The sequence below is a fragment of the Theropithecus gelada genome, chromosome 1 (genome assembly GCF_003255815.1).
Source record: "Theropithecus gelada isolate Dixy chromosome 1, Tgel_1.0, whole genome shotgun sequence".
Lineage (NCBI taxonomy): Eukaryota > Metazoa > Chordata > Mammalia > Primates > Cercopithecidae > Theropithecus > Theropithecus gelada.
This window is the reverse complement of record NC_037668.1, coordinates 41,603,287-41,612,927: the sequence shown is the minus strand read 5'-3', so window position 1 is coordinate 41,612,927 and position 9,641 is coordinate 41,603,287. Positions and strand designations below refer to the sequence as shown.

At 45.2% G+C, this 9,641-nt stretch overlaps 1 protein-coding gene across 1 annotated transcript; it reads left to right on the top strand.

Annotated features, from left to right (window-relative positions):
- The first annotated feature begins 3,814 nt into the window (after nucleotides 1-3,814).
- On the top strand, nucleotides 3,815-8,508 carry LOC112623057 (PRAME family member 1-like). Its single transcript, XM_025383271.1, has 2 exons — nucleotides 3,815-3,824; nucleotides 7,869-8,508. The coding sequence occupies exons 1-2, from the start codon at nucleotides 3,815-3,817 to the stop codon at nucleotides 8,381-8,383; spliced, it is 525 nt and encodes a 174-aa protein (XP_025239056.1). The 3' UTR covers nucleotides 8,384-8,508.
- Nucleotides 8,509-9,641: the final 1,133 nt, after the last annotated feature.

Below are 9,641 nucleotides of genomic sequence, written 5' to 3'. Positions count from 1 at the left end.
TTTATTAAAGAAAATTTGAGGGCCGGGCGCGGTGGCTCAAGCTTGTAATCCCAGCACTTTGGGAGGCCGAGACGGGCGGATCACGAGTTCAGGAGATCGAGACCATCCTGGCTAACACGGTGAAACCCCGTCTCTACTAAAAAATACAAAAAAAAATTAGCCGGGCGAGGTGGCGGGCGCCTGTACTCCCAGCTACTCGGGAGGCTGAGGCAGGAGAATGGCGTGAACCCGGGAGGCGGGGCTTGCAGTGAGCTGAGATCCGGCCACTGCACTCCAGCCTGGGCAACAGAGTCAGACTCCGTCTCAAAAAAAAAATAAATAAATAAATAAATAAAATAAAATAAAATAAAGAAAATTTGAGACAAGATTTTGCTGTGTTGTACCAGCGGGTCTCAAACTGCTGGGCGCATGGGATTCTCCTGCCTCAGTCTCCTAAAGTGCTGGGATTACTGGCATGAATGACTGTGACCAGGCCACATGCAACTTACAGGAAGCACAGAACTCTTTGCTTCAGGCAAGTGCTCACTGTGAGGGAAAAAACATAACAGCAGGGGGCAAGACTGGAGGAAAATGTTGAGGTGGAGTCAATGAGACCTTCTGGGACCCGTGTCCTGCAGAGTCAGAAAGAGAAGCTAAAGTTCTACAGTGATGAGCATGTTATCCCTGCAAGGATGGTTACCCAGAAATATCAGAAATAAAGAACCTCAATGAAAACTTTCCGGTGTCCTCTGCATTTGATTGACTTGTTTTAGTGATTTATACATCAGAAATATCTAGCTATTTAGTGATTGATGGAAAAATAACGAAGTACTCTGTCATCTGTGATTCAGGTTGAGTTGCAGAACATCTAATTCCCGCCTATTCTTGTTCTTTGCTTTTTTTTTTTTTTTTTGAGATAAAATCTTGCTTTGTCACCCAGGCTGCAGTGCAGTGGTGCCTTCTGGGCTCACTGCAATCCTTTTCTTCGGGGTTCAAATGATTTTCATGCCTCAGCCACTCCAGTAGCTGGGATTACATGTAAGTGCCACCAAGCCTGCTAATTTTTGTATTTTTGGTAGAGACGGGGTTTTTCCGTGTTTGCCAGGCTGGTCTTGAGCTCCTGGCTTCCAGTGATCTGCTGACCTTGGCCTCCCAAAGTGCTGGGATTATGGATGTGCTAATGATCTCCAATTCTTTACTTCTCTTCAGTCATCTGTTTTTTCCTTATTTTTTTGCCTGCAAGGAGCAGCTCAGTCAGGCACAAAGGGACAGGCAGGGAGGGGCCCTGAGGAGAAGATGGGCTTGAGGTGGTAGGTAGAGGTGGTAGGCAAGCTGGGGTCAAGCTACAGGGGCCTGTGTTGGGAAGCACAAATGGCATCCAGTTCAATGACCTGGCTAGCCTTGGGGCCACTGTGCCCACTCTGCTAACAGTTCCAAGGTCCTGGGTCTGGAAGGAAGGTTCTGTGCTAATCCTCCTGAGGCTGCATTTCCAAGATCTGCCCCCTACAGGGGTGACCGCAGAGCCTGATGTTCCTAATTGCTGGGTCTGGGGACCACGACCCACCCCTGGAGGCACCCCACCTTGGCAGGGTTGTGAACCAGGCCTGCGTCCCATGTCCCTGAGGCAGCCAGCTCTGCCACCCATACCCTCTCATGGCTAAATGGGACCCGCTCCCAGGTCTGGAGCCTCTACAAAGCCTTGACCTCACTCCTCACTGCCTGCAGTTAACCTGCAATATACTTAACTAGAGAGCAGTTGGGGCTCATTAAACCAGACCCAGAAGCATGGGGTTTGTTTTGCAGGGTTGGCCAGAGCTGCTGTGAACCTGCATCTTGCCTGTCACCTCTGTGGGGAAACAAAGAGAGAGGGCACCGCTGAGGCTGTGCACACTTTGCAGCTGATGGGAGCCTGGGACAAGAGGGAGTCCTGGCCCTCCTGAGTTGGCAGGACAGTAGCTCCAAAGGCGTAACTGAAGCTGCCCTGGTCGCAGTTGCAACCAAGGTCCCCCAGTACTCTTGAGGCCCCAGGAGGTCTCCCCTTCCCCTGCAGCAAGCAGGTGTCTGCTCCCACTGTGTGGTCCCTCCTGGCACCTGCTCTAATGTTGGAGCGGGGTTGGAGTTGAACCTGTATGCTATCACAGCCCAGGCGAGTGTGTGCACACTCGGGTTAATGCTGATGCACCGTCCCCTGCTGTCATAACACTCTGGGTTTTGGGCCCTGATGAGCATGGGAGGGAGGCTGAGAGGGGACTGAGGACAGATCAGCGCTGGCCTTTGGATGCTCCTTGGTGTGAGTGACCTGGGCGCCATGGGTGGTGGTGGGAGGCAGACAGACTCCTGGATGGGAAGGTGAGGGTCCCTGGTGAGGCTCTACCTTCTGACCAAGGAGGGCCTGAAGCCCGTAGAAGGGCCACTAGTCCTACTGACCAGAGTGGGGACATGTGGTGCCTTTTCTGTGCCTGCCCATAGCTACCTATGACCCAAGCGGCACATACTTCCTCCCCCATGATGCCCAAAAGAGCCCTAGACTCAGGGAGAACATCAGGATGAGCAGCGGCAGAGAAACTACCCACTCTTGGGATGATTTTCCTGCAGAGTGAAGCAACCCAGTCCGGGGCCTTTTCTCTCCTGAGAGCTGTGGAGATGATGAGGTGACTTTCCTGGAGAGAGCAGCAGCCCACTTCAGGGCCTCCTCTCTACTGAGGGCTGTGGTGATGACGGAACAACCTGCCAGGAGAGGGGGGCCACCCACCCCAGGGCCTCCTCTCTGCTCAGGGCTGAACACTCATGAGGACACCCTGGCTGCAGAAAGAAGTTACCTACTGTGGGTCTCTGAGTTGTTCCATTGCTCAATAAAGCTCCTCTTTGTCCTGCTCACCCTCTACTTGTCTGCATATTTCATTCTTCCTGGTCATAGGACAAGAACTCTGGACCCACCTAATGGTAGGGCTAAAAGAGCAATAACACAAACAAAGCTGAATCGTGCCCCTTGCTCACCAAGTTGTAGGTGAAGAGAGAAAGAGAAGAGCTACTACTGGAGCTCTTCCAGGAGCCCAGATGTGGGAGCTTCCCAAGCCAGGTCTGTGACTCCCTTTTCAGGGTTCTGCACTTTCTGGCATTTCCAAGGTTTCAGACCCCACCGTGTACTCCAGGGACAAACATGGAAGCTGCCTGTGTTGTGCCTGGTTCATTTGCAGCCTTGCAAAAATCTGGCACCTGTGCTGGCAGCTGGAAATGCCTGCCCCACTGCTGCAGGGACCAGTGACTGTCCAAAGTGGCCAGATCTCCTGCTCACTGACACACCCCTCAGCACTCCAGCCCTGACCTGCTCTTAATAGGCATATGATCCAGATCTGAAGCATGAGTCAAACAAAGTCTACCAGGCTGAGTGGGCAGAAAAAACCCAGTGAACCCCATCAAAACTCTGGCAAAAGTGCCCCAAGCTACAGAGGTTTCTGGCCAGAAAAGTCACATCCCAAGGATTCCATTAGAGAAAATTACCTAAACACAAAGAAAGACAACAAGAAAAGAAGGATGGAAGAGAGAAGTCTCTAAACAACCAGACAACAAGAAATGAAATGAGAGTACTAAGCCTTTATCAATAATAACAATGAATGCAATTTATCTCAATTCTGCAAGTGAAAGGCATAGAGTCCTTGAATGAGTAAAAGAATAAGACCCAACTATATGCTGCTTTCCAGAAACTCATTTCACCTATAAGGATACATGTAGACTGAAAGTGAAGGGGTAGAAAAAGATATTCCATGCAACTGGAAACCAAAAAACAGCAACAGTAGCTGTACTTACATCAGGTAAAATAGGTGCCAAATGCAGAATGTACTCAGGTAAAATAGAATACAAACCTAAGTTTGTAAAATAATAGACTACGCTTACACAAACTATCCATAGAAAGAATATACATCAAAATAATAGAAGCCAAAAATGACAAATCCACATGCAACATCATATTGAATGAAGAAATGTTGAAAGTATTCCCAGTAAGATCTACAAGCAGACAAAGATGCTCACTTCACCCACTGTAATCAATGAAGGACTGAAAGTTCTTGTCAGAGCAATCTGGCAAGTGAAAGAAATAAAGGACATTTAAATTGGAAAGAAGGAAGTGAAACTACCTGTGTTTGCCAATGATATGATGATATGTGCTTAGAAAACCCGAAAGATTCCACGAAAAGACTGGTAGATGAGATAAATGAATTCAGTTAAGTCTCAGGTACAAAATCTATACGTACAAATCAGTACCACTGTTTTAAACCAACAACAAGGAAGCTGAGAATCAAATCAAGAACAGAATCCCATTACAATGGTTGCAAAACAGCAACAACAAAAACAGTGACACCAGCAAAAATAACCTAGGAATGCACTTAACCATTAGGTAAAGGATCTCTACAAGGAGAATTAGAAGACACTGCTGATAAAAATCATAGATGACAAAAAAAAGGAAAAACACCCCATGCTCATGGATTGACAGGCACAATGTCATGAAAATGACCACACTGCCCAAAGCAATCTAAAAACTGCAAACAGCAAACATCAATCTAAAAATGTCAATCTAAAAATTGCACACACCAAAATACAAACATCATTTTTCACAAGATTACAAAAAGAATCCTAAAATTCATATGAAGCTGAAAAAGAGGCTGAAGAGCCACAGCAATCCTAAGCAAAATGAACAAATATGGAGGCATCACATTACCTGACTTCAAATTATATGGTAAGGCAATAGTAAGCAAAACTGCAAGGTGCCAGTATAAAGGTCGAGACATAGACCAATGAAACAGAAAACTCAGAAATAAAGCCACATACTTACAACCAAATGTTGTAATATGGGGCCAAAGTTGTTGGATTTTTCCACCAAGAAAAACCAGAGAGTGAATTGTGATACCCTGTTTGATTTTTAGACTCTGCCTACTGCCATAGTGCTTAGGTCATCTCCAGGTGCCCGAGAGACTCAATCACCAGCTGGTGTCCACATTCTTGACACCACTGCAAGAAAGAGTTTAGGAAGCGGGCAGAACGAAGCAAAACGGAAGTGTCTTTTGCAAAGCAAAGGTACACACTTAAGAGGGCGTACTCAGGAGAGTGAGTCGTGTGCAAGGGAGTTTGGGTTTCTAATTTTATAGGATCTCTAAGGAGAGGATGGAATAATTATTAGGATTTCAAGAAAAAATGGTGACGTTTTCTTAGAACTGAGGTGTCTGTCACCTATTTTTTATGTATTTTGAGATGGAGTTTTGCTCTCGTTGCGCAGGCTAGAGTGCAATAGCGGGATCTTGGCTCACTGCAACCTCTGCCTCCCGGGTTCTAGCAATTCTTCTGCCTCAGCCTCGTGAGTTGCTGGGATTACAGCCATGCGCCACCACACTTGGCTAATTTTGAATTTGTAGTAGAGATGGGATTTCTCCATGTTGGTCAGATTGGTCTCAAACTCCTGACCTCAGCTGATCCTCCTGCCTTGGGCTCCCAAAGTGTTGGGATTACAGGCACGAGCCACTGTGCCTGGCTAGATGTCACCTATTTTTATACTAAATATGGACATGCTCAGAACTGTCCTGGCACTGGTGTGTGACTTAGTGTCATAACGAGTGTATAATTAGCTCTGGGATAGGGCATAGGTCAAACCCAATGCCATGTTAGACCCAGTCAGTGTCAACCAGCTTAGCCCTGTCCTGCTTCTTTGGGTCTTATTGGTCAAGGCTTATCCTTATTCTTGTAGCTAATTTTGCAAACTCTTTCCTTGCTACTATATGAAACCAGTGCTTGATATTTTCTTGCTTCTGTTGTGACCAGCCAACATTCCTATTATTTTACGGGTATTTCTTTTCTTTCTTTTTTTCTTTTCTTTTCATACTTTAAGTTCTGCAATACATGTGCAGTACGTGCAGTTTTGTTACATAGGTAGACACATGCCATGGTGGTTTGCTGCACCCATCATCTACATTAGATATTTCTCCTAATGCTATCTCTCCCCTAGCCCTCCACACCCCGAGAGGTCCCAGTGTGTGATATTCCCCTACTTGTGTCCATGAGTTCTCACTGTTCAACTTCCACTTGCAAATGAGAACATGTGGTGTTTGGTTTTCTGTTTCTGTGTTAGTTTGCTGAGAATGACGATTTCTAGCTTCATCCATGTCCCTGCAAAGAACATGAACTAATTTTTTTTGTGACTGCATAGTATTCTATGGTGTATATGTGCCACTTTTCTTTATCCAATCTATCACTGATGGGCATTTGGGTTGGTTCCAAGTCTTTGCTGTTGTGAATAGTGCTGCAATAAACATACGTGTGCATGTGTCTTTATAGAATGATTTATAATCCTTTGGATATATACCCAGTAATGGGATGGCTGGATCAAATGGTATTTCTGGTTTTAGATCCTTGAGGAATCGCCACACTGTCTTTCACAATGGTTGAACTAATTTATGCTCCCACCAACAGTATAAAAGCATTCCTATTTCTCCACATCCTTTCTAGCATCTGTTGTTTCCTGACTTTTTAATGATCACCATTCTAACTGGTGTGAGATAGCATCTCATTGTGGTTTTGATTTGCATTTCTCTAATGCAAATCAAATGACCAGTGATGATAAGCTTTTTTTCATATGTTTGTTGGCCAGATAAGTGTCTTCTTTTGAGAATTGTCTGCTCATATCTTTCACCCACTTTTTGATGGGGTTATTTTATTCTTGTAAATTTGTTTAAGTTCCTTGTAGATTCTGGATATTAGCCATTTGTCTGATGGATAGATAGCAAAAATTTTCTCCCATTCTATAGGTTGCCTGTTGACTCTGATGATAGTTTCTTTGGCTGTGCAAAAGCTCTTTATTTTAATTAGATCCCATTTGTCAATTTTGGCTTTTGTTGCCACTGGTTTTGGTATTTTAGCCATGAAATCTTTGCCCATGCCTATGTCCTGAACGGTATTGCCTAGGTTTTCTTCTAGGGTTTTTATGGTTTTAGGTCTTACATTTACGTCTTTAATCCATCTCGAGTTAATTTTTGTATAAGGTGTAAGGAAGGGGTCCAGTTTCAGTCTTTTGCATATGGCTAGCCAGTTTTCCCAACACCATTTATTAAATAGGGAATCATTTCCCAGTTGGTTGTTTTTGTCAGATTTGTCAAGGATCAGATGGTTGTAGATGTGTGGCATTATTTCTGAGGCCTCTATTCTGTTCCATTGGTCTACATGTCCATTTTGGTAACTGTACCATGCTGTTTTGGTTACTGTAGTCTTGTAGTATAGTTTGAAGTCAGGTAGCATGATGCCTCCAGCTTTGTTCTTTTTGCTTAGGATTGTCTTGTGTATGCAGGTTCTTTTTCATTTCCATATGAAGTTTTAAGTAGTTTTTTCTCATTCCATGAAGAAACTCAGTGGTAGCTTGATGGGGATAGCACTGAATCTACAAATTACTTTGGGCAGTATGGCCATTTTCATGATATGAATTCTTCCTATCCATGAGCATGGAATGTTTTTACATTTTTTTGTGTCCTCTCTTATTTCCTTGAGCAGTGGTTTGTAGTTCTCCTTGAAGAGGTTCCTCACATCCATTGTAAGCTGTATTCCTAGGTATTTTATTCTCTTTGTAGCAGTTGTGAATGGGAGGTCACTATGATTTGGCTCTCTGTTTGTCTATTGTTAGTATATAGGAATGCTTGTGATTTTTGCACATTGATTTTGTATCCTGAGACTTTACTGAAGTTGCTTATCAGCTTAAGGAGATTTTGGGCTGAGACGATGGGGTTCTCTAAATATAAAACCATGTCATCTACAAACAGAGACGATTTGACTTCCTCTCTTCCTGTTTGAATACTCTTTATTTCTTTCTCTTGCCTGAGTGCCCTGGCCAGAACTTCCAATACTATGTCAAATAGGAGTGGTGAGAGAGGACGTGAAGTGTGTCTCCCAGTACCCAAGCCTCGGTTACCTAAAGCATCTGAATCTCAGCTACGTGCCGCTGTTCCGCCTCAGTCTTGAGCCCCTTGGAGCTCTGCTAGAGAAAGTTGCTGCCACTCTCGAGACCCTCATCTTGGAGGGCTGTCAGATCCACTACTCCCAACTCAGTGCCATCCTTCCCAGTCTGAGCAGCTGCTCCCAGCTCACCACTTTCTACTTTGGTCGAAATTTCATGTCTATGGACGCCCTGAAGGACCTGCTGCGCCACACCAGTGGACTGAGCAAGTTAAGCCTGGAGACGTATCTCGCCCCTTGGGAGAGTTTGAATTCCTTGGTTCCTGTCAGTTGGAAGATCTTCACCCCACTTCGGGCTGAGCTGATGCGGACACTGAGGGAAGTCAGGCAGCCCAGGAGGATCTTCATTGGTCCCACCCCCTGCCCTTCCTGTGGCTCATCACCGTCTGAGGAACTGGAGCTCCATCTTTGCTGCTAGGGAAGGCGTGCCTAGCGGGGTAGATACATCCAAAGTTCTCTTCCAGGCACTTGGACACTAAAATCTAGTATGTAGGTGCAAGTTATTTTTCTTATTTCTTATTTCTTCTTTAATAATTCTAAAATTTTTTTAAAAAAAATTTGAGACAGGGTTTCACTATGTTGCCCCAGCTGGTCTCAAACTGCTGGGCACATGGGATTCTCCTACCTCGGTCTCCTAAAGTGCTGGAATTGCAGGCATGAGCGACTTTGCCCAGGCCACGTGTACAGCTTAAAGGAATCACCGAACTCTTTGCTTCAGGCAAGTATTCAGTGCGGTGGAAAAAAACATAAGAGGTAGGGGTAAGACAGGAGGAAAATGTTGAGGTGGAGTCAATGAGACCTTCAGAGACCCGTGTCCTACAGCGTCAGAGACAGAACCTAAAGTTCTACAGTGATGAGAATGTTATCCCTGCAAAGATGGTTACAAAGAAATATCAGAAATAAAGGGAACCTCAACGAGAACTTTCTGCTGTCCTCTGCATTTGTTTCACTTGTTTTAGCTATTTAAACATCAGAAATCTCTAGTTACTGAGTTACTGATGGAAAAATAATGCAGTACTAATTTGTCTGTGATTGAGGTTCAGCTGTAGAACATCAAAGCAACCAAATAAAATTAGATCATTTTGAGAAATTCTCACCAATTCTTGTTCTTTTTATTTTATTTTATTTTTGGAGAGAAAAGTCTCACTTTGTCCCCCTAGCTGGTGTGCAATGGTGCAATCTGGGCTGACTGCAATCCTTTCCTTCAGGGCTCAAATCATTCTCATGCCTCAACCACTCAAGGAGCTGGGACTACAGGCACGTGCCACCAAGCCTGGCTAATTTTTGTATTTCTAGTGGAGACAGGGTTTTGTCATTTTGACCAGGCTGGTCTTGAGTTCCTGGCTTTGAGTGATCTGCCAACCTCGGCCTCTCAAAGTGCTGGGATTACAGGTGTGCCAATGGTCTCCACCCATTCTTCTCTTAAGTCATCTGTTTTTTTCCTTACTTTTTCACCTTTAGGGAGCAACTCAGTCGGGCACAAAGGGTGGGGCAGAGAGCGGCTCTGAGGAGAAGATGGACTTGGGGTGGTGCCATACTTGCACATGAAGTGTGGTTGCCAGGTTCAGAAAGCAGAGCTGGGGCCGTGCTCCAGGGGTGTGGTTGGGAAGCAGAAATCGCACCTGGTTCAATGACCTGGTCAGCTATGCGGCCACTGTGACCGCACTGCTAACAGC